General features: G+C 34.6%; 3 protein-coding genes across 7 annotated transcripts in view; 1 reads left to right on the top strand and 2 right to left on the bottom strand.

Annotated features, from left to right (window-relative positions):
• The window catches only part of LOC117116377 (DEP domain-containing protein 1B-like), a gene marked incomplete in the record, with an annotated part of 16,626 nt that extends 15,663 nt beyond the window's left edge, over nt 1–963 (bottom strand). Inside the window, 2 exon segments of the mRNA XM_033260404.1 lie at nt 9–215; nt 778–963. Coding sequence (XP_033116295.1) covers nt 9–215; nt 778–804 — 234 coding nt within the window.
• Nucleotides 964–1,045: 82 nt separating this feature from the next.
• Nucleotides 1,046–9,795, top strand: LOC117116392 (putative hydroxypyruvate isomerase). The gene is made up of 8 exons (XM_033260425.1): nt 1,046–1,468; nt 2,167–2,278; nt 4,156–4,279; nt 5,310–5,385; nt 6,913–6,962; nt 7,081–7,150; nt 8,310–8,444; nt 9,233–9,795. Exons 1-8 carry the CDS (start codon nt 1,273–1,275, stop codon nt 9,280–9,282), a joined length of 813 nt encoding a protein of 270 aa, XP_033116316.1. The 5' UTR covers nt 1,046–1,272; the 3' UTR covers nt 9,283–9,795.
• A 103-nt stretch (nt 9,796–9,898) lies between these two features.
• LOC117116391 (transcription factor RFX3-like) overlaps nt 9,899–26,934 on the bottom strand; it is a 31,138-nt gene continuing 14,102 nt past the window's right edge. For 2 of the 5 annotated variants that reach the window (XM_033260419.1, XM_033260420.1), the window contains 11 exons: nt 26,428–26,605; nt 22,479–22,815; nt 21,419–21,600; nt 20,807–20,926; nt 19,818–20,064; nt 18,615–18,715; nt 18,189–18,340; nt 17,617–17,714; nt 16,859–17,008; nt 14,982–15,190; nt 14,201–14,387 (listed from right to left, as the gene is read on the bottom strand). In XM_033260419.1, coding sequence (XP_033116310.1) covers nt 14,216–14,387; nt 14,982–15,190; nt 16,859–17,008; nt 17,617–17,714; nt 18,189–18,340; nt 18,615–18,715; nt 19,818–20,064; nt 20,807–20,926; nt 21,419–21,600; nt 22,479–22,815; nt 26,428–26,605 — 1,946 coding nt within the window. In that variant the 3' untranslated portion in view covers nt 14,201–14,215. Of the gene's footprint in view, nt 12,930–13,500; nt 13,650–14,200; nt 14,388–14,981; nt 15,191–16,858; nt 17,009–17,616; nt 17,715–18,188; nt 18,341–18,614; nt 18,716–19,817; nt 20,065–20,806; nt 20,927–21,418; nt 21,601–22,478; nt 22,816–26,427; nt 26,606–26,934 lie in introns of those variants that run through there. The other 3 variants (XM_033260424.1, XM_033260421.1, XM_033260423.1) reach the window with 3 other exon arrangements.

Raw genomic sequence — 26,934 nt, 5'->3', positions numbered from 1 at the left:
ACATCCACAATGACGCGATTCTCAATAAACTTGCTTAGAAGTCGTGAGGTCTGATCACGAGTGACCCAAGGTCCAAAGTTTGTGTCGTTGTGTAGATGATTCAACAGAAATTCGATAGCCTCAGTTGATGTGAAGCAATTGTCATAATGACGCATCCTCCAACGATGTCGTTTTGGGTGCATACCATTTCGAAATTCTTTAATTAGACCATTCCACTGGAAAATAATAAATGAAAGCAAATTAGTCTTACAGGGCCAATTACATTAAAGGGAGGAGCAACTACGACTTGATCTGTTGTTATGGTGAACTTGGATGTAATAATTAACATACATTATGATCATGTACAAATCAGTTCATTGATGGTGGGGTTGGAAATCACTTGCCTATTATTACTGACTGTTATACCAGGGAGTTGTTAGTCACTATAACAACTCCCTGGTTATACTATGATGATGGTGTATCATTACAGTACATCAAATCAACATTTATTAATATTATTGAATTAATACATTAAATGTTTTTAAATTCAATTGTTCCAAATTACCATAGCATAGGCCTAGTGTCCGCCAAAGTACAAACATTCAGCGCAACCAAAACACAAAAATATAGCAGGGGCCCAGGCCCCTAAGCTAGGCCTGGCCTAGTAGTACTGTACTAGGGCTAGGCCTAGCCTAGGCCTAGGTTAGATTAGGCCTAGCCACTGGAACTGTCTTCTCTTAAACTTGATTCAAGATAAACTTATAATTTATAACATAGGCCTAAGTTTGTTTTGCTTACCAATCTTGTTGCTCTAAAAGGTTCCATGGCAATGCTCAGTACACATTGAAACTAATTTACAAATTTACTAATAGTAAATTAGGTTACGTTTTCTGTTATTCACGAAATATACACTGGCCTAGCCTAGCGCGGCCTCTGTTGTTTAGACGCAATTTTAAAAGCACCGCTCTGAAGAACAAAATGGAATGTGATTGGACGGTAATCAATTACCGCAACACCACACGATGTTTGATTGGTCCAAATATATTGAACGCTACGGAGACTTAATTCCACCCCCTAAGTTCATGAGGGAGGTGCTTTAGAAAATATTATGTGATTTGTATTGAAATAAATGAAATATTTTAAATACTTAGATATATATGCAAGGGAAAGAATTTAAAATCTCCTTCTATATTTATTATGACGACACAATTGTTTACTAAAAATATACACACAGGACAGTGCTGGCGTGGAGACATTCAGGGACATTTAGTTTTTTGATTGCCTGCTGAAAAGATGAGCTTGAAATTCGCCGCAAATCTCTCCTTTTTGTTCACAGAGTTGGCGGATCTGGAGGCTAGGTATTCTGCTGCAAAAGAAGCAGGATTCGAGGCCGTAGAAGTAGCTTTTCCCTACACATTGCCTTTGGTAGATGTTCAAAGGGCTCTTGAATCAAACCAACAACGGCAAGTCCTGCTCAATATTTTCCCAGGTAAGCATGACTCATGCCGTATCCGGCAGCTATTGGGGCAGTGGGACAGTCCCACACAATTTTTCTATTGGGTCGACACAAAGCATGGGTCCACATTTTCAAAATGGGTCCAGATTCTCATAATTTGTGTAAAATGGGTCAACTTTTAAGAAAATGGGTCCAGATTTCCAGATTGGACGTTTAGTATAGACTCCAAAATTGATTATTAAGTAAGCTTTTGTGAAACCCCTTAAAATTACCATATTTTTCGGGGCTTCGATCACCCTTGACCATTTTTGAAAGATTTTGAGTGACGCCAGACCACGCCAATTTTGCTCTGGTTAGGAAAATCCTGGCACCCGGCACCGTCTCTGCCGCTGAAGAGCCTCTTGATTGTATATTTATAAAATCTTGATTTGATGAGTAATATATATGCAAATTATTCTAATAAATGTTCATTTTTATGTGGAGGTAGCTAAATATGTATACCGGTATACTTCAAGGATACGATACTGAAGTACATACAAATACAGTACTTGTAAAAAAATTAATTAAACTTCTTTGTGGAAGTTGCCTTATATTATAATAAAATGCATAAACAACATGAATTCAACTGCAATAAATTATAATTTCTTATTATATTATGACTTTAATCTGAATTCAGGTTTTAAAATGATTTATATGCAGATTATCCTAATAAATTATTTATTTTATTCCAGGTGATCTATCTGCAGGTGAGCTGGGACATGCAGCACTTCCTGGAAAAGAGAAAGAATTCCAAGATGCCCTCAATCTGTCAATCACTTACTGCAAGGCATTGAAGTGTGACAGGTGAGCCCTTTATTTAACCTCTCATTTGTGAATGATGTATGACCCCATTTCTACTCCCAAAAAAATAACAGTAAAATATGTAAGATTATTTAAGAACCAGTATTTTTCTCCCAAATTGACATAATGTGGATTGACATATCAATAATAAACTGAATGTATACAAACTAAGTCCACCCTGTACGTGGTCCTAAATCTCTCGCAAGTCGCAGAAGTCTCTCGGAAATTTTCTCCCGCATCCCCACAAGCAAGAACCCAACAAATACAAAACATTTCATAATGTTCGTGAACCTTGTGGTTTGGTACAGTAGACTTTGATTTTTTTTATAAGAACACTGAGGCTGAAATTTCTTTAAAATTAAGAACAAATTGAGGCTGAGGTAAAATGTCAAATGATATTTTTATTTCAAAAAACTAAAAAAAAAACCCCCAAAAATCATATCTGTACCTTATGATGGTGTGACTATGTAATACCCTCTATAATACAGTACAGCAGTAACTACCTGTCGTTTGGGGTCATAAGTTACCAGGGGCTTTTTCTAGGGCCTTTTTTTCCGGGACCACTTTTACCTACATTCCAGTACAGCGTATACTGCTGTACGATAATGTTTTCTATTTTTTAAAAGTATGTAAAAATAAGAACATTTTGAGTCTGAAATCGGCCGAAAAATAAGAACACTTAACCTGGGCAAAATTTTACTGGTTCTTATAAAAAAAAAAGTGTATGTCACGAAATAATAACGTTCACACAACGTTGTAAGAACGTTCTAACGTTGTGAAATTAGGTTATAAGTACGTACATATGGTTCTACAAAATAACGTTTTTATCACCAAATTGTAACGTTATTATAACATTCTTAGAACGTAATAGTGTTAGCTGGGGATCTCTCAGAAAATTACCCATCTTCCCGCAAATTCAAAATACATTATTTGCATGTTGTTACATACATTATTTTGTAATTGTCTCGCTGAAATGTGTGTCATTGGGTGTCATCAGGAAAATAATGGTAGGTGTATTAAGAAAACTCATTTAATTACATTTCCCGTAAGTGGCTTCTTCCAGCTATGGAGCCCTTCCTGTACCTTTTGTGCACATATATAGTTAGACTTGCCACAAGTCTCTTATTTTTTTATTATTTTTTTCATTATGGACAGCGCCGCCAACGAGAAAGTTAATTTAGAGCAAATTTAGAGATAGACGGAATAATAATTCGAAAAAAAAAACAAATCGAGTATGGGACGCCAATTAAATTAGGTATGGCGCGCACTAAGTGCAATAAAGAGTGAGTAACCTAAAATTAGGGCCTGGAACCCAGGCTAATATATAGTATGATGCTCCATGCTAAGCAACTAACTTTCAGTACTTCTGAAAATGCGCCCTACCGTTACTTAAGGAACTCTCAACTAAAACACAGATGCTTGTAAAATCATATTTAAAGCTTAAAAGTGTACCATCTTCAATATTTTCTCACACATATAATAGATACTCCACAGAATTATTAATTTAATTGTTTCTTGTAATATTAAATATTGCACAAATGAGATTTTATTTCATTTCCGATTTATTTATTTCGATAATAATGACAAACTGATACAATAATAACTATACATAAACAAAATAACAACAATCACAAAAGTGGAAAAAAACATTGTTATCTTGAGTCCTAGCTAGAAGTACTTGTTTCACTAGGACCCAATAAAGAGGTAAAATGGAAGTAAATAAAACAAGAATAAAACAAAAGATCAGATCATTCATGATGAGGAGTATGTTAACACTGCAGTAGGTTCACTCTTTCGTCACCCACTTAATCAGGCACTGAATCCGACCAATGCTCAGCTTAAAGAAATTTTCGAATCCGAATTGATTTTTTCAATTATAGGTTACATATTATGACTGGTAAAATACCAGACCCCAGCCCAGAAGCAACAAAAGAATGTCTCCTAAAGAAAATGGAAGACACATTCATTGCTAATCTAAAATATGCTGCTGATATTTTAAGCAAGGTAAGGAGAGTATTAAGAAAACATTTTAAACATATTTCTGCAGAAATACAGGCAATTAATATGCTGATCTCCGTCATTTGTAGTATTTTTTGTAGTCAAAAAATCAGTGTGCTTTAATCATATTTGAAATATCTTCATATGCAATAGACCAACTATTTCTGCAGATTTACAAGCACTTACGTTGCTGCAGTTTCAGGTGCCAGTGATCTCTGAGAATGGTCCAAGGTCATTGATGAATTTCATGCCTTTGTTGGGTGAGGTCAGCACATTTTAAGAAAAGGCACCTCTTGATGCCCAGAAAAATTACAAGCGCTAGTCAAGTATTACTAATATTTTTAAAAATCTAGGGTAGGAAACCTCAAGACAGAAGGAAAAAAATTGTGCCTAAACCACAATAAGAAAACGCTGGATCATACCAAGCAACATTATTAGGCCTCATATCAAAATCCCTATAAAACCATATTGCAACCAGGCAAACTGGTGCTTATGTTTATAAGGTCATTCCAACAATTAAAGACTGCTACCTTCGCTTATTATACGCAAGATCATTTCCGTAATGGAACTACTTAAGCGAGGATATTCGCACGTCACCCAATATAAAATCATTTAAAGCTGCCTTGGACTCCATTAATATACATAAATTAAGCTCATTACAATATTTAGTTGTTACGCACACTTCAACCTGACCGACGTACGCTTGTAAGAATGCTTTTCTAAAACAGTGTTCCCCAACGAATTGATTAGCTTCCTCCCTCTCAAGTGTACTCTGACAATTGGGTTCTCCACCACTGGTGCCACCATTGACTGTATGATGATCATTGAGTGCATTTTGAATCAAACTATTTTACTGTAATCATCTGATAATGCTGCTATATACCGTAAACATTGATTATTATTATTATTATTATTTTTATTATTATTATTAAACATTAATAAGAAACAGTACAACATTCATTTTTAATGTCAAAGTGTATGATAAAAATTGTGGTTCATATAAAACTTTTTAAAATTATATTTTGTTTTGACATAGGAAGGAATTTTAGCACTTATAGAACCTTTGAACAAGAAAACAGTACCAAATTATTTCTTGAACAGCCAGTATCAAGGTAAAGTATTTTTGGATGGTTCTAATGAATGTCTGTAACTTCATGTTTTAGACAGACCCCTTTGTGAGTGATGATAGAATTCACCTCCTTGTTGTATGAATCTTGAATCATGCTGTGCTTCTATACTGCTTTATACTGAGTTTTATATTACTTTTTACTGATGATCGGTGGTCGGTCGTTAAATTGTAGGGGTTGCAATCCACGACACTTAGGTTTTTCATGGGCTGCAACAACATTGCCAGCAGTCCGAATGAAATTATAGTAAGCAAAATTTGAATAAAAAAGAAATATGTGTGGCACTGTCAAAATTCAAAGGGGTACTAACAATATGGCTAAGCATCCCAGCTAACAATACAGTATTACGTTCTAAGAACGTTATAATAACGTTCGTTATTTTGTAGAACCTAATTTCACAAAGTTTGAACATTCTTACAACGTTGTGTGAATGTCATTTTGTCACATACCTAACTGCAACATTTGCGAACATTATAAGAACATTTTGTGTTAGCTCGGATTTTGCTGCAGAAGTGTCGTCATTGTAAGAAAACATGTTTTCTGTGATAATTACTTCAAGATTGTCTACTCAAATTGGATTGGATTGGATTTATTTGGAGTAAACACCAAGGATAGCCCACAAAAGTCTAGTAGAAGACTATTTCCAGTGGGGTCCTTCTGGTGGTGATTGGGCAGTACACCGAGAGACAATCCTCTACTCTTTCCGAAGAGTGTACCACGTAACGTGCACATGGGCTATAGATACACACAGGACCAACAGCTTAAATGTCTCATCCGAAAGACGGTGTGCTGTTTAACTTGTATTTCAGCCCTCCAGCTGAAACACAAGAAGAGGCAGCGATGGGAATTGAACCAGGGACCTAGTGATCTCCACGGTTCAGCGCACACACAGTGGCTACCACCAGATTAGCCTACTGAGCTAAGCTGCTCTCTTAAATTTAAATTAACCATGTCAAAGAAATGGCTAACATTTAAAACAGAACAGGCCTCTGACAGCACAAAATATGGCCACGACAGTGCTTGGGCTATATACACAAGATTACATTTGTGACCATCAGCCTATATATCTCCCCCTCCCTAGATGTGTATAAGATACATCTACAACTGATGGCATGATGTTTTAAATATTTCTTAAGGCTTTTGAGCAGTTTAAGTTTAAATATCGGCCTTAGAATATACAGCACAAAAAGACACCAATTTGTGGATACCATTTTTGAAAAACATTTTGTCAATTCGTTCATTCATTCCATGGAGACATTATCTCATATATACATTCAAATTATAGCCTAGTATGATTTTTTTGATTTGAAAAGCTTATACAATGCTTGTACAATAGATGAGAGCATGAGCAATTTAACATATGAAATACTGTTAGTATTACAGAAACTAAAGAACGGATTTTGACTAAATTTTGATTTAAACAAATTGATTCCTAAACATTTTCGTTTTTGAAATTTTGAAGTTAATAAGTAAAGTAAAGTAATGTAAAATGTATGTACATTTCCTTCTTAGCTGTTGATATGATAAAGAAAGTTGGACATCCAAACCTAAAATTGCAGATGGTAAGTAAGCATGCTATGTTTCCTATAAATGTTTACTAAATTAAATGGCTTGTTTCTTAATTACCAGATAATATTTTTAAAATTATAATTAATCATTATTATTTATTCATTAATGCAGGATTTATTTCATGTTCAGCAACAGCACGGTAATATAACACACATTATTAAGGAGCTTTATCCCTACATTGGTGAGTATATCAGTATATTAACACAATATTATTTTTATTAATCATAAATTGACAGCTTGACCTCAGTCTTCCATGTTTATAGCTAGGTTGGGGGTGTCAGCGATCAATAGGACCTAAAACGGACCCAGCAAACAAAACTTTATTATGACAATTGCGAAAATTATGAAAGTTGTAGTTATGAAAAAAAATAATTATCACAATGTTTTAAACACTATGTCAAATTAGGTACCTGTAATATAAAAATGTATTTATGGTTCTACAAAAAACGTTTTGATACTTCCCATACATATGAAAGACCTTAGTGGTGTATCGTGCATAGGTTAGATACAGTGGGGTATGCAGGACGCTAGGACCTTTACGTGGTGTATCGTTCCCACCTGGAAGCACATAGTTCCTTTCATACAAGTCCTTTGCATATTGTCCTGTGTATTTTTTGTACTTTTACATATTGTTTTGATGGATAATAGCCTTTAATGGTTTTTTTTTAAAAAATCATGAAAATATAATATTAACTGACATGCACATAAAATCAATTATTCCAAATATGAGCAACAAGTTCTCACAACACTTTTATTACCAGTACTTTGTAATACATGATACTAACAGTATGTTAGTATCATGTATTACAGAGTACTGAAAAGTGTTGTGATAACTTGTTGCTCATATTTGGAATAATTGATTTTTCCTTCTCTTAGTTTTTGTTTTAGCAAAACCAGATTATCGGAAGAGGGCAGAATAAAAATAAAATAAAATTCCATTTCATTTATTTCGTCAGTTAAAACAACAATATAAGGACAAAAAAAAGACAGGACAACACCCTTGTCGGCGACAGGATTAACAAAAAAGCAAACTTAATTGCTGTAGGCAGTTTTTCCTCCGACAAGGGCAGTAAATTTTGTTTTCTTATGTAGCAAATAGATCTGCCAAAATAAAAATAAAACTAATTGGTGAATGTAAAATAGGATGGTTAAATGCTTCAAATTTATATAATTAGGAAGAAATATACATAGCTTATATTTGGAGATATCAAGGCCGCGGAGGACGTAATAAAAATAAAGAAAATGTTTAATTTTTTTCTGAAATTTCCACTTTTTTGTGGTGGCGAGTGCGCTAATTGGCCAAAAATAAAAACACTGTCAACTATTCTGCCCAATTATAGGTCATATACAAGTAGCCCAGGTACCAGACCGAGGACAGCCAGACAGCCCTGGTGAACTCAACTATAACTACATATTCCAACTTCTACAGGAGTTAGGTTACAAGGGTTGGATTGGGTGTGAATACAAACCTACAGGTAACATGAAATTGTTATTAAAACTTTATTACACTTGAATAAGTAGTGGATAAATGAGGAATGAAGTTATGTAAAACCTTGAATTGAAGTTCTGGGCTTCTTTTTATTGCGAAATTTGAATGGGCTTCTTTTCGATGTTGGGCTTCTTTTTGATGTTGGGCCTCTTTTTCGGGCTACTTTTGCAAAGTAAAGAGTGGGGGGAAGGGAGCTTTTCTTTTTTTTTAAATGAATGCTGTAAATTTTGTAAATTTGTACTATTAAACAATAAATAAGGCCACTGTAACATTAATCTATATCATGAATTGTATTTAAATGGCATTAAATCACCTAAACATCTGTATAAAGCAAGCTTTTTTTTAAATTTATTTTGTTTTCTAAAATCCATGTACAGTGTTTTTATTGTATTATTTATAAAAGAAGTCTATCGAGCTATCTTGAAACGAAGCCAATCGGCTTCTTTTCGAGGCTAATTTTGCAAACTAAAGAGAGGGGCTATCCAAGGTTTTACGGTATTGTATTAACGGGTACTGATGGTTAAGGTAGACAGTTGATACATTGCTAAAGTGTGCTGTCCACACTTTCAACATTTTTGTGCCCATATATGGTCATGATGTGATGTCATCATGACCATATTTAGGCATGTCACATGATAAATTTTAATAGAATGTTGTTTTTTTTTATTGTTTTTATGGCAGTTTACCATTAATATCTAATAATTTTTATGTACAGATATTGGTAAGATGCAAGAATTGGATTAATTTTAACCTCATTTTCATCTTTCTACGCAGGAAAAACTAAAGACAGTTTTGCCTGGTTGACACCTTGGAGGAATATGTGATTTATGGTATCAAATGAGGCAATATTTGATAGATTATTATGTCATTATCAACTGAAGCAATAAATGTTAAATATATTCTCAAGCAAAGTAAAGAATTTATATAATATATTCTATATTTTAATTTGATTACGACTTTCAAATGCAAAAAATGACATAGATTATGGGGTCCAGTGACCCCTTTATCCCCTTGGAGGGTTATCAGCAACCCTAGACCATGCCTCTTTACATTCTCAGTGGGGGGGGGGGGGACATCAGGCTAACGATTTATAATAGCACCAATTCCAAATTAATATGATCAAAGGCACTGTCCCTTATTACCGTTTTGCCTCCAGTAGTTGTTTTTTCTTACAACATAACTGAATAAAATGTAATTTAATAATATTGAGAGCTGTCGATTCAATGTTATTTTTTAATGATAACCCAATTGAATATTTATACAAACTTATTAGATGTTTGCTAAAGGGTTGTGTTGATTCTTTTATATTATTATTAAACATCTTCTTGAAGTTAAAGCCTCACTCTTGTTCAATTGTGTGTGTGTAAGCAATCATATGCTAGACTAGTAAACTACTGGATTTAAGGCTAACAAATACCAAACCAAAAAAAAACCAAATACACATTATAATTTCTATTTTATTCAACTGATAAATTCTTATGAATTTAACATGACAATAAATCTCCCCTTTAAACAGATTTGAATAACTATGCAATGCAATCATTGATATCAACAAGCTAAAAAAAAAGTCTGAAATTATGAACTCCCCAAGTTACTGTTCTTTCTTCAAAACAAGTTGTAACAAATACAAAATAGGCACACACACACCATTCAAGAAAAAAAAAAGTAGCCTGACTTAACTGAGTTTAAGATAACACATTGTGATCCACTTCAAAACAATACAATGACAAATCCTTTCCTGCTTTGCAACCCATCTCCTACATTGCCTAAATTACTTAAAATATAGCCTAATGTATAATAATCTAATTTATACAAACTTCAACCATACATAGACAATTCAATACAATACATACCATTATACAAATCCAGGATTAAAATTAAGCAAAAATGCAAATTACTTCCTGCTTTAACTACACACAAATCACCACAACAATAATGCTTTTACAATAGGTTGTTCCACCATTAATAAAATATAAAAATGTGGGTTACATTGCAACAAGTTGAGAAATACAACATTCTCATTGTCAACAACCCAAAAACAATTGCGATACAGGAGTTCTTTTAAAAAAAAGTTATTTAATAACAATTTTAGTTTTACATTTTTTTTTTCTTTTTAGTTTAATTTTGATGTTTGCAGCCTTACACAACATTATGAGGTGATGGGATTTCAAGTTTTTAGTACTGTACTGATATTTAAAATATTAGGAAGGGTGAGGGGGAAACTATTAGAAAGGGTGAGGGGGACTGACATATCGATGAGAGTCAAAATGAATATTACATGAACTACGATACTCTTGATAACCATCCTAGTGATTTTGCTGCTTCGTTTCTCAACAAGTCTCGGATATTTTTGGTTGTAGGCTAATTTACATACTAGTGACAATATAATTTACAGAAGGAACAGGTTTTAATAGCAAAGCTTTGGTAAATATCCAAGAAATACTTTTCTTTGAAGTATTTTCTCATTATCCAAAAATAAACATCTCATAAGATTAAATAACACAAGATGTCATATCTCTAATGCATAGAACTCTTATGTAATACCAACGTACACCCAATCCCAGTGTCAACTTTTCCTACCTGTGGAAATGCAACATTCACCCCTCATTGATGCAATTGTAAGCCACTTTAAATAATAATTGTATAACTTAGCAATCTATTCAACTAATTCAGTTTAACATTTACTGGTATATATTACATGTTACTAAATTTGGTGTGGAGAAATGCCTCCATCAGTGGTATAAAGTTCATAAATAGTTGAGAAAACATATATTTTTTCCTATATACTATATTTTTGCATATACAGTACATAATTGACATGGTTACACAAAACCTGGTAAAATTCATTGAAATCAACAATTGAATTGTCAGGCCGTAAGACTGAGTTTTACTGAAAACATTTCTTTATCAACTCTGAAAGGTAACAGGTTTCACCTCTGAACCTATTATCTATCTATTCAACACAAAAAAAAACCCCGTTAAAATGTACCAAAATATGAGAACCTTAGTATGTGGACCTCTCCAAAGTGTGAAACTTATCAACGAGAACTGGGCCAGTAAAACAAACTTGTTCCACATACACAAGTGTGTACACTGCAATTTTGTTTGAACAATATTCACGATATCCAAGGGTCGGGATTAGAGGAACATTCCATTCCTCCTTTAACCCAACAAGTTACACTCTATACATTTAAAAGGTGACTAAATAATTATATAATTTGATTTTCCACCAACTTTCTCCAGCGACATATATACTGCATGGAGCTCAACATGTAATACAGAGTCTCCCTCTAATTAAAGACCACTTTCCTGTGTCCCACATTAACAAATTTCTTTTTATTTTTATTATTTTTAATTATAGACCAAGGCTGCTAAAGACCATGGAAACCCCAGTCCCAAAATTGGTCTTTAATTGGAGGGAGACCTGTATATTGTACCAACCCTTCAATTTTTTAAAATGGTTTGGCCACTTAAAAAGAAATATGTGCAGACTTGCAGAAATGCATAGTTAAATAGGTTTTTTTTGTTATTGTTTCCAATATAACAAACTTTTATACAAAGTCAATCAAATTAACTCCAGTGAGAAGAAAATGCATATACAGATAATTAACTCCTTAGAGTAAATCTTACTATAACTACAAGATAAGGCGGCAGCTCAATTGAACACCATGTTACAAATTTTTAAATACACCAACCATATACAAACCTTCCAACAATAACAAATAAGTTTTAGATAGAGTATGTTTTTTTTTTGCACATATTTAGAACTAATTCAACATCTGTACAAATTATGTTTATAAATAAAAAAAAAAAGTACATAACTTCAAGAAACGTCAGTGAAAGACTGAAAAATGATCATTGGTTAAAAACAATATATATATACTGTATACAAATTTCATATTCACACTGTATGTACTTTTGTGTTTCTCCACAATTATCTGAGGCCTGTGCTCCAATAAACAATTTAATTAAATTGAGTGAAGAAAAGTATATTCATATAATTATTTCAGAAAACATAAATCCTATTTTTATCATTCATTACAAACTAACACATCCAAGATTGATTGAAATACACCAAATACACTAATAATTACCAAACCATGTAAGATGCCTTCACTCCTCATAAGTACATCTACCTAATCCATTCCTCACTTGCATTCTGATTACAAACTGTTAAGGGTGAATAAATGGTTTTCTAAGCTACAATGTTCAGTATATCCTTCGTCTTGGCGTACTGACACTTGCAACTACATTTTTTCTTTTGAACGGTCGTTATCGTTGTCTGTCAAAAACGAGCACAAAAACTAAGTAAATGTTCTCTAAATGTATTAAAACTACAAGTTGATTTCTGTCTTCGCCTTTTTTGCATCTGGTTCTCCATTTGTATGCTCGTTTAAATCTGATCCCTGGTTTACGTCCATATGGTTAACAGACGAGGAATATTTCTTCACACCCCTACTGTCTACTTTATCTGAAAAAAAAAATTAGAGATTTTAGATTATCCTTTTTTGTCCCAACTCCTTTGGCAGGGCCACTGGAAACACAGGCAACCTCAGTGTGTCAACATGTAACAGATATGTGTCCTATCCAGTTGTTTGAATAAATTTGAGCCCAATTCCAACGCTGGCCGGGTTTTACTCGGGGTCTTCAGTGTGCAAGAAGCAGTAATGGCAGGCACCAAAATTCAAAATTGAGGGGAGGGGGGCAAAGAAGTAACTGTCAGGGATGGAGACGCTGAACTAGCTCAGCCCCACCATGGTTGAGGCCGAGGTAAGAAAGTTTATGATTATGGCACCTCTACATGGCCAGAATTAGCACTCTCAAACCTAAATTTTGATTATGATTTTGTCTTTTTATTCATTTTTTTACGATTTTCAAAAATTAAGGGAACCCAGGTTGCCCACCCCCACCCTGAATCCAACACTGAGCAGGAACATAATCACTTTGCTAAATCCTGTATTATATAATGCATCATTATTCATTTTGGTATTCTACGTTTATCGGTTTTAATTTTTCAAATGAATAGCAAAATATGAACCTACCCATTACAGCAATGGGCGTTTCTCCCGTTGCTGATGCTACTCGATGTTCAATCAGGTAGAACATGTACTCGTCGTAGAGTAGACGTATCAGGTGAAAGGAGCCAAAACTAGCAGCGCTTCTGAGGGTAAGATCACGGATCACCATCGAACTGTGGAACACAAAAAATACTAATTTCTACTGGTTCATTGAATTTCAAAAAGCAATGACACATTTAGGTTTATAGACTTCACTTCAAAAAATCCTTAAATAGATTACTAGCCAGTTTAATGGTCTATGCAAAAAAACATAGGAATGACACTATATATTGTTTGCTAATTGGAAAAGAAAACTAGTTTTCAGCAAAAATTTGTGCATTGAACTGTACATCAAAAGTAAGCAACTTAAAAAATATTTCAAAATAAAGGTTGTCTTTTTATCGTGTCCACCTTCGATTGTTGCAGATATGAAGTAAGCACAGGCCATGGACCTGCTCTGGTCTTATGGCACCTCTACATGGCCAGAATTAGCACTCTCAAACCTAAATTTTGATTATGATTTTGTCTTTTCATTCATTTTTTTACGATTTTGAAAAATTAAGGGAAACCAGGTTGGTCCCCCACCCCCACCCTGAATCCACCACTGAGCAGGAACATAATCACTTTGCCAAATACTGTATTATAGAATACATCATTATTCATTTTGGTATTCTACGTTTATCGGTTTTAATTTTTCAAATTAATAGCAAAATATGAACCTACCCATTACAGCAATGGGCGTTTCTCCCGTTGCTGATGCTACTCGATGTTCAATCAGGTAGAACATGTACTCGTCGTAGAGTAGACGTATCAGGTGAAAGGAGCCAAAACTAGCAGCGCTTCTGAGGGTAAGATCACGGATCACCATCGAACTGTGGAACACAAAGAATACAAATTTCTACTGGTTCGTTGAATTTCAAAAAGCAGTGACACATTTAGGTTTATAGACTTCACTACAAAAAACCCTTAAATAGATTACTAGCCAGTTTAATGGTCTATGCAAAAAAACATAGGAATGACAGACACTATATATTGTTTGCTAATTGGAAAAGAAAACTAGTTTTCAGCAAAAATTTGTGCATTTAACTACATCTAAAGTAAGCAACTTAAAAATATTTCAAAATAAAGGTTGTCTTCTTATCGTGTCCACCTTCGATTGTTGCAGATATGAAGTAAGCACAGGCCATGGACCTGCTCTGGTCTAGGCATGATGACAATAATGATACAAGTATTCCTTGTATACCTTGTGGTGGTGGTAGAATTGACATTACCCAGGGCAGCGAAGAGGACGCTGCTACGGTGACCCCAATAAAGGTCTGAAATCCCAGAATGGCATTAAACACATACATGTTGATTAAAACAGGGAACAGGCCTAAAGCTTGTTTAGCAACACCTCCCCTCACCCCTCCCTCTAAATCCATCTCTGAACAATGCTCATACATGATAGTTACAGATAATTTGCTCACCTGTAAAAGGACCACTTGAGCAGGAATTGTCTGGCTGCCTTAGCGAAGTTTGGAGAGTTTTCATGAGGTTTGAGTACTTGGGTGACCACACCTTCTAGCCAAGCTGCCCACTGCTCTAAGGAGTTCTGCTGCTGAAGAGTGGTCTTGAAATCTTGCTCTAATCGCTGAACCATCTGGTCTTCACACTGACACACCCATGATGCTTGTTCCTGAAAATAAACATATATGAATATGAACATTTAAAAATATATATTTTGTGTTCAAGTATCGACCATGTATGACGAATCTGTATTGTAGCAATGTACTCTGCGTATATATGGTGCTTGCAATGTCAAAACCCGCTTTAGCCGCCAAAACAGGAAAAGTGACTTTTTAATATTTATATTGTCCACTGTACTGTAGCAATCAAATAATCTTTAGAGTGGAAAACCAGAAAGGGGAGAAAATAAAAACAACACAGATGAAACCAAACACCACCACGCCGCTCCCCAGCAATTTTAAGCACAAGCCCGCCAGGAAGTTTTTGCTTTGTTCGATAGGTTATCGGGTGTGGCGCTAGGGGGGAGAAGACCGGGGGAGAAACAAAGATTATGTGTTTTTTCTACATATTAGTAGACCTAAAATCGATTAAGTAAGCCTTTGAAACCCATAAATTGTCAAAATTTTTTGGGGGCCTACGCCTTTTTGGACCACGTTTGTAACCTTTTACCATGCCCACTTTCCTTTTGTCGGGGAAATCTGAACCCTGGTCGGGGCATCGATCCCCCGTCGGGGACCTCCCCCTCCCCCACCGTCGGGCAAATCCTGGCGCCACCCCTGTAGGTTATTTAATGGAATCGACCTACTATTGCCAACATGTTTTTTATTTGTGTTTTTTTTCATTGTAGTTTGATGCTCTTATCTTGTTTTTTCTTATGTTTATCTTAGAGATCCCTCGATAGTGTTCCATTGGTAATCCCTTGAGGGCTTTTTGTTGTATATTTCTTTATCCTGAAACGTGGTAATAAATTATAAATAAAGTTATGAGTATATTACTGCTTCTCTGTACTAAAGTATACAATACCGCCAGATTCTTATGCTAATTACTCAGTTAAGCATTAAGCAACAGTTAGTAGATATATGCTATTCGACAATGTCTAAAAATCATAGGAGTGATGTTTTGCCCTACCTGACGTGTAATCGTACTGAATACTCAGTACGTCCCCAAATACTAGCGAAAAAAATCGCAAGTAATTCAGGTGGGAATCAAACCCACAACCTCCAGGTATCTAGCCTGATGTCTTAACCACTAGACCACCGAGCTTGCGCTTGGTGACTAGTGATGAATTCGATCACCTAGTAGCAGTGGGTACTGCAAGTGTTCTTAGGATGAGTCTAAAAAGTCACAACGAACAGAACAAAAACGCGAGAGAATATTAAAATGAATTAAAGTGCACATTTGTTTAGTTGAAGAGTCAACAGCAGAGTACAGAAAATTGTTCTACAGCCAACTGATATTTATCGATGTATAAATTGGATGAGTGTCAAAATTTCTTGAATCTTTTGCAGATAATCTTTTAAAGATGGGCCATCATGACGGAGAATGAGTTACTTGCTTGGTATCCAGTGTGAGAACAGAAGGGAGTTGAGTTGTTCATAATAAAAAGAATTTCACAAATTTGTTATGTCTACAATGTACCTCTACTTTGAAATGTTAACAATGCCATGTGAAGTGTAAGTACATAGACCAGCATGTGTCTCATGATGTAATGCAAGACATGTTGAGATATTCAATATTGTCACTATTTGTTTTTTTATGTGCAGGGATTGAATACTTCTCTGTAATTTACCATGTTAATTTATTTTTCATTTTAATATTGAATAGTTTTCAGACTTACTTGAACATTGGCAAAGTCCACTCTGTTGAGATCACTGAGCATCTGACTTATTTGCGAGGTATTTTGCAGGACAGCTCGTGCGGCTTGGGCAAGATGGTTCAGAGAGGTATATCGGCGTAAAGTCTGCGCAAACGCGGTCACCACACCATTCTTTAATGAAAGAGTCATAAATGGATATTGATTTACAATGCAAAATTTTGTTGACAAAAGTCATGTAAATTCACGACAGCCTACAATTTATGAATCTTCACTCCAGAAGCTAAACAATTTTTAAAACCTATATTTGACCACTCTAGCAAAAACAGGTTCTTGACTCAAAAAAATTATAAATGACATTATTATAGTTGTATTATTATAAATTGTTTCAAAATGGTTAACAAATGGTGACGATATGATAATTGGTATTTTCAGTCCAACATGCATTAACATGGTCAATACATGGAAATTTTAGCTGATTTGTATATATTTTTTGTTTGAAATGTCAAAATTGTTGAAATCTATTTTATTGCACTAAATTAACCATTGTATCTATACAACAGTTATTTTTTTGTCAAAGAAAATTTGAATCTTGACAGGGCTTCAATAAATGAGTTCGTACTTCACTGCGGTCACAGGATTGAGAAAATTTACATTTTAATAGCATAATACGGGCTCACCAAAAATTATCCTGTGAACATATGAAGAAGTAGTTTTACGATAGATTTAAGAAAGATATATTAGAAATGAACATGCAAAAATGCAAAGCAGCAGTTTTCTACCTTAAGTGTGTACATTTCATGGGGTATGCCAGTCATGCTGTTCTTAAGCCAAGTTTCCAGGCTCTTTGCAAAATTCCTAATGGCTTGAGTCAACGCACCTGTATCAAAAGTAAAATCAATCGACTTTGCTTTTAAGAAACATTAACATAAATATAGATCAACCACAACACAGTATATCTTTTCTGTTACTTTACAATGTACAGTAAAATAAATGGCCAAGGGAGACTAAAAGAGAGACAGTAACATTAATAGATGCAAAAACCCATCAACTTTCTTATCAGTATGCCCAATTTAGTGCAATGGTTACATGTAAGCTGGTTGCCTCCAGAAAATATTGCCCAAGAATTTCCCTCCACATGACTTAAGTATAAAAAACATACGATAATCTTATATATTCATGTTTCAGGTATTTTAGAAGGAATTGTAGGTAAAATTTTCCTGAGAGGAAAATATTCAAAGGAAAAACTGGGGAGGGGGTGGAGTGCTAGCCTGCTCCTATTTAAAGGGCAATGAAATGGTTCTTACTGTAAGTCAGTATTCTCTCTTGAAAATAATTACAAGAAGTTGCTTACTTGGAATAGGTCTGAGGACATCTGGAATAAGAACCTCTACTAATCCCTGGTACAGTACATGGTCATAATGCTTGATGTAGTTGAGAATTGGCTGCGATTTTGATAAGGCTAATAACTTTGTTTTGGCCAATCGCTTCTCTGGATCTGCTTCGCTGCAAATAGCAAAAACAATAAAAGCATGAACAACATAATCTAGTCCTACCTTGAGTATAATCGATTTCACGTTTCAATTAAATTTAATGATGTTTATGCATACTATAATAATTTTTCACAAGTTATACAAAATTACTATAAGATTTTTTTTCCACTATTTCCAGCCATATATGGATTTTCCATAACTTTTTCCAGCATATTTCCATAACTATGAAAAAAACAATCTTGTTTATACAGAGCTACTACTAAAAACATGTATTCATCTTGGCTTACTTCGTGGTAGCTGTACTATCTGCTGGTTGGTTCCGCCAGAAGGTCTGCCAAAGGGCTTCAATCAGTGAGAACTGCAGATTCACAACCACGTCTAACACAGCCTAGAAAAAAATGCCAGACATCATCAATCATTCCTCAATCATAACCAATTTAGTGCCTCATATGCAAACGATTGGGTTTTTTCATTACGATAATTTGAACTCCTCAAACTTCTGGCAAACATAAACATTCAATATTTAAACACCATTTAATACATTCCATATCGGTACACCAATGGGCTAGGTTTAATTTTCGATGATGACTGTTATCATACAACAAAACCAGTCATTTGTAGTTTCAAATTGAAGAAATCAGACTTTAAATATATGTTACTACAATATGTTTAGAGACAATTTGATCCAGGGTAATTATGTAACAGCAGTAAAAGGAAACGAGGATCACACGTGTTAGTATAATTTGCCCACCATCTTGAGACCATCTTTGGGGCCTGAAAATTTGGGGTGTTCTCAATGCTTAGAGGGTGTACAATTTAGTGATAATAGACTGAAGATTGTTATTTGGCTCCTTCAAAAAGTGGTCTCGAATTAGAGGGTGTACAATATTTTTAAATATCGTACAAACTGTGTATTCTCATAGCTACATCCATAGTGTAATCTGCGTGGTAGTAGAATCTCAACGATAAAAATAAAATGGATGGCTGCACTTTCTCATTCCATGGTTGTGCACACATAATGGTTCCCAATTATATTAGTGCTATGTTGCTGCTTTGTATTTTATATAATTATGAAAGAAAGTGTAAGCTAAAAGATAATTAATCATTCCCATAATTCCTTGTATATTAAGTGAATCAACTTTCATTCTTATCTTTAAAACTATAAACATTATCAATTACGGGTAAATAGTTTCATCTGGTTTCCAATAGTTGATTCAATAAATAATTTCTTGTGTTAAACCAAATATTACTTACTGTTTTTGCTGTTGACAGTTTATCAATATCAGCTAATAAAATTGTATAGTATAGGTCTAACTCTAATTAAAGATCCCTCCAATTAAAGACCACATTTTTGTGGCCCCAAATAAATGGCTATCTTTTATTTTTATAAGAATTTTTCTTATTAAAGGCAAAAACTGCTGAAGACCTGAAAACTCCAGTCCAAAAAGTGGTCTTTAATTAGAGGGAGACTTAAATTTCAAGACGCGTACCTCGCAGTGTTCTCTGTAAAGTGTCTTAAACATGACAATATCGGCTTTCGTTATTCCTTCCGGGAGTTCATTTTCATTAAAATTGATCTCATCAAATGAAGGCAGCGCCAATGACGCATCACCCAAGAACTGCTGATGCTGCTGCGTTTGAGTCTGGGGTTGTGGGTCAACGAGGACTGTCGACTGGTCGTCTGTGGACATTACATCCTTACCTTCACCAACTGGTTGTACACTGTTGGGCTTGAATCTGCAACAATAAATAAAAAAACACTTAGTTGTAAATAAATGTGGTATTGTGGAAAGAAATGATCTTCCTCTCTCAGGGTTATGGTTTTAGTTCATATGCTGGTCACCTTTAAAGTCATCTGAATCACAATTAAGAGGATTGGTTTTGTTTTTTTTTATTTTTTTATTTTTTGTCACCCTCCACCAAGTAATTTATGCATTTACAGCTGTCTGCCTGTTAGCAGGAATATGCAAAAACAAATGAATGCATCACCATAAAGAGGAGGTGATTACATTTTGGGATGAAAAAGTCAGAAAGACAAGGTCAAGGTCACAGAATTTTGTTAACATACACTCTATAGAGTGAGTGTTCTTGTTTAGCTCAATTTTGTTCATGATTACTAACGCCTTACATCATTGTGAATAACAATGAAAAAAAATCTACAACTGAGGGGGTTCTTGAGTAAGACTTTTTAGGGCTCTATCATCAGGGGGCTGCCTGGGTCTGAGTAGAGAGCTCAGTGGGGCAAAAAGGGACAAACCCTCGCTCAGGCATTTTTGACATTCTAAGTAAGAGCATATTTTGATGGGTTTTTTTACATGCCCTGCACCTCATAAGGCCTCACTTGGTCAATTTGGAGAAAAATGAAGAATACTGATAATTATCCCACTCCCCTGGATTTAGTCAGTGAGGGCTCATAGTAGTTAAGCCACTGTTCATGCCGATATTCTGTACCAATCAATGCGCGTGTAATTGTACAGACCTTTTGCCTGTGTTGAGAGGTTGCTGTCGCATTGCTGTGTGTCCAACATCATCTTGGTACATATTCAGCGGTGACGTACTCTTGATCCGAATACCGTAGTAATGATATTTAGAGTTTCCTCTGTTGAATAAAGTGAACACTTTCATATAAAATCATATTTAGTAATTTTACAAACACAAAGGTTCTTGAGATTGGTTTCCTTAAAATTGCTACACTGTCGCTTCAGTGTTTTCAGTGCAATCAGTGAAAATCTCCTATTCGAGCGAACAATCAGCATCACTGAAAGCTGTCGGCGATAACATGTAGTGATTGTATGGAAACCAAGCTTTAAAGAGATTTTACTGCTACTAAACGCAACAAAAATTCATCAGGAAAAAAGAAACAAGAATCAAACCAATCCAAAAATAAGTTACATGAAAAAATGAAATAACACTCTGATGCAAAGTGTAAAATTCTAATTATTTTTATTTTTAAGACTCAAGTTTCAATATAATTTATTGCAATTGAATGGAATTTTTGAAATATTAACTCTTTAAAATTCTACATGAACTACTATATACTGTTATATTCAATGTGCAAATTAAAGGTATAATTAAAACGAAAATGATTTACCTTGTACCTAAACGCCTAGTCCTCAAACCTAAGAACACAGAACGAATAAGCTTTCCAAATGACGCGGCGTTGACCGGATCTAGTTTCTGCTCAGTGCAATGTCTTAAATAATGAGCGTACAGAGTGCTTCTGGGAAGGCTCACGCCTTCTGCTGTTTCATAATTGTCTATAAGCCATTGTACCTGAAAAGATAAGAATCATGTATAATTAGCATTTATTGCTTTTCTTATACCCACTGATCTCTATTTTAATAGCTGGATTGCTCATTGGCTGGTTTTAGTTAGGCCTCCAGTACAATTTGCAAATACTAAAGTGAAGTACCAGTTTAGTCAAGTTTTTGTTACCATTTGTTTAAATTAGTGTTAAAAATATTGATTCTTGCAATATGTGTTAATAACAATTTTAACAACGCATCTTCGATCGCGCCTTTGTAAACTGCATAAATAGGCGCGTCAAGTGGTTAGATAATTTGAAAAAAAAAATCCTTACGTTAAATTTTAATTTATTATCAAAAATTATTGTAAGAATCATTATTTTTAACAATAATTTAAAACAAATCCTAAAAGAAACTTTTCTAAATTGATACTTCACTTGGGCTCCCCAACATGGCATCGATGGCTCCATTTGTTTTCTCTACAATGATTGGCTGATGAGCAATCCAGCTATTATAGTAGAGATCAGTGGTCAAACCTCAAAACTCTTAGCCATACATAGGGTGTACAAGGTACCATGAAATTAAATAAAATACAAACTAAACATCAGGCCTGGAAAAAATTGTTTGTGCCTCCGACCACGAAGATTATCTTGATCAAATGCCTCCAAGACCAAATGTTATCTTTAGACTATTATAGCGAAACAGTAGTACATTTAGTGGTTTGAAGAAAAGCAAAAATATATAATTATGCATTAAATTGTGATGTGTAAAAAAAAAATTTTTTTTAATTGTTTTTTTCTGAAATGCCTCCGGGTTAAAAGTCAATGTCTCCGACTGCCAGTCGTGTGGTCACGCAATTTTTCCAGCTCTGCTAAACACTGAAACTAAATAAGAGAATTTCCTCACATGTTCACTTACAGTTGCTGGTGATGCTCTGGTCATGTGACTAATCGGTGACAAATGGTGGTCATCCATATGACCTGCGACCACATAAGTGTTACCCTGATTTGTGATGATCGGTGAACCAGATATTATATGCGTGCCTAAGAGACCAGTTGTATTTCCTAGAACTGTAGATCCTCCAATAACTGAATTAGATGAGCCAATGGTCTGTACCCCTCCTACGGTTCCAGTGGACACTACCACACCAGCTGTACTACCAGCTGGTGCTGTGAAGTATGTTGTTCCTTGAACTTGCGGTGCCTGGGTGTACATCGTGGTGGAGTCGCTGTAGCGATAAGGCCTGTTTTAGATTGGTTTGGCATAGAGCGGCCACAAGAAAGATGGAGTGAAGGATGAAGAAATAAGAGGATGGAAATTTGGAAAGGAAAAAAATATATGAATGTCAATACAAGCAATGAAATGCAAACAATAACATTTAAGCATGCAGTGATCAACATGTAAAGTATGCAAATATCAACGGTCCAGAATAGACACATTCCCCTAGGTTGGTCACGCAACGTATAGTGGGCATCATTTGCAAATATGCAGCGCCAGCGACGCTTGGTAATAGGAAAACGCATGGCTTCTTCGGAGTGTTTGTGCTGACGCACATATTTGATGTTGAATAATGTTGGTTGAAATGCCAGTAACTACACCAAATTGATTGGAAATTGAAATTCAGAGTTTTGCCATAATGGTTTGCTAATGCTCCAAGAGATACTGACCCCAAACATTGAGATTTTCCGAAAAATGCAAGGCCTAGGCCCCTGCATGTCTACGGCCTGTTTAGGTATGCAAAGAGTCTTTGATCCGCAAACTGTGATTTTGACACGCTACAGTTTTTAGGCTGGCTTAGGTTTACGAAGGACCACGTAAATTCTGAAGCATACAAAGCACATTGAACGCTAGAATAAGTAAATAAACACTTATTGAACAATCGTAATGCCTTTCCTTGCAGTTTGTATTTCTCACTTTGATGGTGGGCAAGTGTTTTCAAGACCATAACATTACCCTTTCCTATACTTTAACATTGATCGTACTGTAAATTCTCCACTACATGTCACATGACTGGCTGTAAACAAACCTCGCGGAATGTATCTATTGGACTTTTGCTGAATTTCAGATGTAGAAAGTCTCATTCAATACATTCACTTGTAACCGACTCTAGACTACCATAACCCTAAATTTGTCGCCATTTCCAATTTTGGCCTAGCACTCACAAAGTTTGTAAATCAGCATTTTAATCATTTTCTGATTTTTATATCTATTGCCCCTGCGGAGGTCAGCAGACACTTAGCTATCATCCGGAAAGTTACTTGTGAGAGTAAACCAGGTGAGGTGCAGGTTGGGATATTGTGCCATAAGCAAAGATTTTTCTCGCTCGGGCAAGGTTTTACCTTTATATCAGAGTGGTCTCCGAAAAGGCATTAGAAGGGGTTTAGCCAGAAAAATGAAAAACATGCTGTAGTTTATTGCAACATTTGATAGATTTGAATAATATACAGAATTTGCTAAAGGTAAACCAGGCCCAACTAGGCTAGGCCGAGCTGAGTAGGCCAAACCGTCCCAAGCCGTGACCGACAAGTGGCCGTCCTAAATAATTGTTGGCAGTCCTAAATAATTGTTGGCAGTCCAAAAGACGGCCGGACGGCTCGCTGGCCAAGCCCTTGGGCAGTAGACACATGCTTACGCTGGGAGCCTAATGTTTTTACAATTTACGAAAGTGATGTTTTAAAGAGTAATAATTTTAAAATTTAAAATTGCCAAAAAAAAACTCAATTTAGAATTTTTCTAACAAATGGAAGGTTTTGCCAGAGCCGGTCACATTTATGTGTTGGCGTGTCAGCAGACAATGATAGCATACATGAAAATGATTATCTTTTATACATATTAGTGATAATGATAACAAAAACATCACTACTCAAGGTGAAACTAAAAGAAATAAATGATCTATATTTAGACTAATTAAAGTATCGAGCTATATATACCATAAATAATTTAGGTATGGTATTTAAATCACTATTTAAAGTCTTCAATAAGCGTGACCTATTCAATTTCTTTTTTCCATATGGCATGCAGATCAACCAGCAAGAAGCAACAATATAATTCCATGCTAAAATATCTAGCATAAAAATAGGTCATGTATGCATACAAAATTACTAGTATGTACTACAGGCCTACATAAGCTTCCATGACTAACGGTGATTATGCTTTTTAGTAAAATACCATAAGTAAATAATATTGAAGACATAGAGCGGCTATGCTATAAAATATAGGCTGGATGTTTTAACAACACAGTATCAAATCAACTCAGTACAGAATACTTAGTCATTAATATGATGACATAACTATTAATAAATTTTTGGTTTGGTTTTAAAAATTCAGCATTCTTCACAAGGTATTATATTCCACAATATTTAAGTAAGTACCAAAGATTAAGTACTGAATAATATACAATTAATTTATTTTTGTTTATAAGTTTTAACATAATCCATATGTATGATCAATAATTTCATATTGAAAGTATAAACTGTCAAAAAAACTATAAACCGACCAAAAGAAAAAAAATTGCTTGACCTGCATGACTAATAAGTTTCAACTGACAATTAAAACTAGAGACAGAGAAAAAAACCAAACTACCGACACCAATTGACAGACATTAAAATATTGTAATACAAATCTTGCACTTAAATTTCTGTATCTTCCTTATAAAAAATCTGAAAATTATTGGAAAACATTTCTTTTTTATCTGTGAGTTGCTTATTGAAAGTTGGTAATTTAATTATTTTAATTTTTGAGGTTTTCCTATCAATTGTTTTTATGGAAGTGCATAACTTGAAAAAGAAATCAAAGAAAACATTAAAATATTGTAATACAAATCTTGCACTTAAATTTCTGTATCTTCCTTATAAAAAATCTGAAAATTATTGGAAAACATTTTTTTTTTTTATCTGTGAGTTGCTTATTGAAAGTTGGTAATTAAATTATTTTAATTTTTGAGGTTTTCCAATCAATTGTTTTTATGGAAGTGCATAACTTGAAAAAGAAATCAAAGAAAAAATGCTTCACAATGTGTTTGAGCATTGTATTAAATACTAAATTTGTACAATTATTTTTGAAAGTGATACATGTTCATTGTACAGTCTTTATAATCTATAATTCCATGTTTTCTACATACGTCAATATAAAACCAATACAACTTAAATTCAGAAAACATGAAAAAAATATTTAGTTTAGTTCTACTACACGCAATTACCATAGTAAACAATGCAGAATAGCATGCACACGGATATAAATACTATCAAATCATGCAAAGGGTATTAGTTAGCCAACAAAAACACAAAAACAAACAGACTACATCTACTTTCAACCAATTGGCTTGAAATCACAAGATCACTTGAATATGCTATTAAAGAGAGGAGTGAGGTAGGGTTGTAATGTGTAAACAATCATCCTTAGTTGTGCTCGTTGAATTAGATGAAAGAACATTATATCAGCCTCAAAACGTACTCGAAAAGCAACCCAATGAGTTTTCATTCAGGGCTAAAAAAATAATTTAGATTACAAAAACAGTATCAAAATTGTACAATTTGTATCATAGATTTTATTTACTATGAAGGTGAAACTCCAATTGCAAACCAAAATCGAATTTTCATATAAGTAGTAGTGTGATTAATCAAAAATTCCTTGCAAACACTTTGAATATTTAATTTGTACGATAGCAAACATCAAGAGAGCCAACTGGTTAGTGCTGCAGGCACAATGTGGGGACCATTGTGTAGCGCCGATAATCGTGTGAAAACACGACGACGGCCAACGACATGGGGTCGGTGCACAACTACAGTTTGGACACAGCACAAAAAATTTTCACTTCACGGCACACGACCACAAGCTGTCTAATGGTGTATCTCACATAGTGCCATTAGCGAAGATGGTCTGCTGGTTATCGTTGTCGGTCACATACTGCAAATGGTTGGAGAAGACAGACTGTTGTTGTTGTTGCTGCTGTTGCTGCTGCGATGGTTGAGCCGTTTGAAGTGTAACTGTGTTTGTACTTGTTGTAGAGTCCTTTAGGACTTCGTTTGTAGAATCTGTAAATTAATCAAATTTTGTTTAAAGCAGGCTTTTAGTTTCCACTAAATATTAAAATTGATAAAATATTTTTTCTATAAATAACAGATGTATAGTATAAAAATTCATTTCAATAGACCCTTAATAAGAATTTTGGTAGGAAAAGGCACAAAAATTAGTACAGTAGATATTTGGTATGTTTTTCATTGGAAGTTAACCCTCTAGATACCGTCTTCGACTGTAGTCGAAATTGACCTCAAACCGAGAATTCCCATTTTCGACTGCAATCAAAATTTAGTGACTAAAAAATAGGTGGTTTTCAAATCGCTCTTCTGTTTTTATTTTAGCT

This window comes from Anneissia japonica, unplaced genomic scaffold, assembly GCF_011630105.1.
Source record: "Anneissia japonica isolate Jap-2015-1 unplaced genomic scaffold, ASM1163010v1 scaffold287769_len469884_cov163, whole genome shotgun sequence".
Lineage (NCBI taxonomy): Eukaryota > Metazoa > Echinodermata > Crinoidea > Comatulida > Comatulidae > Anneissia > Anneissia japonica.
The sequence above is the reverse complement of the archived record's forward strand: the minus strand, read 5'-3'. Positions and strand labels throughout refer to the sequence as shown.

Excerpts from the sequence above, each read along its gene's own strand:
- LOC117116392 (XM_033260425.1), top strand. The coding sequence starts at position 1,273 with ATGAGCTTGAAATTCGCCGCAAATCTCTCCTTTTTGTTCACAGAGTTG. Across the intron at positions 1,469-2,166 it reads CCTGCTCAATATTTTCCCAG|GTGATCTATCTGCAGGTGAG; the intron begins GTAAGCATGACT and ends ATTTTATTCCAG. Across the intron at positions 6,963-7,080 it reads CAAACCTAAAATTGCAGATG|GATTTATTTCATGTTCAGCA; the intron begins GTAAGTAAGCAT and ends TCATTAATGCAG.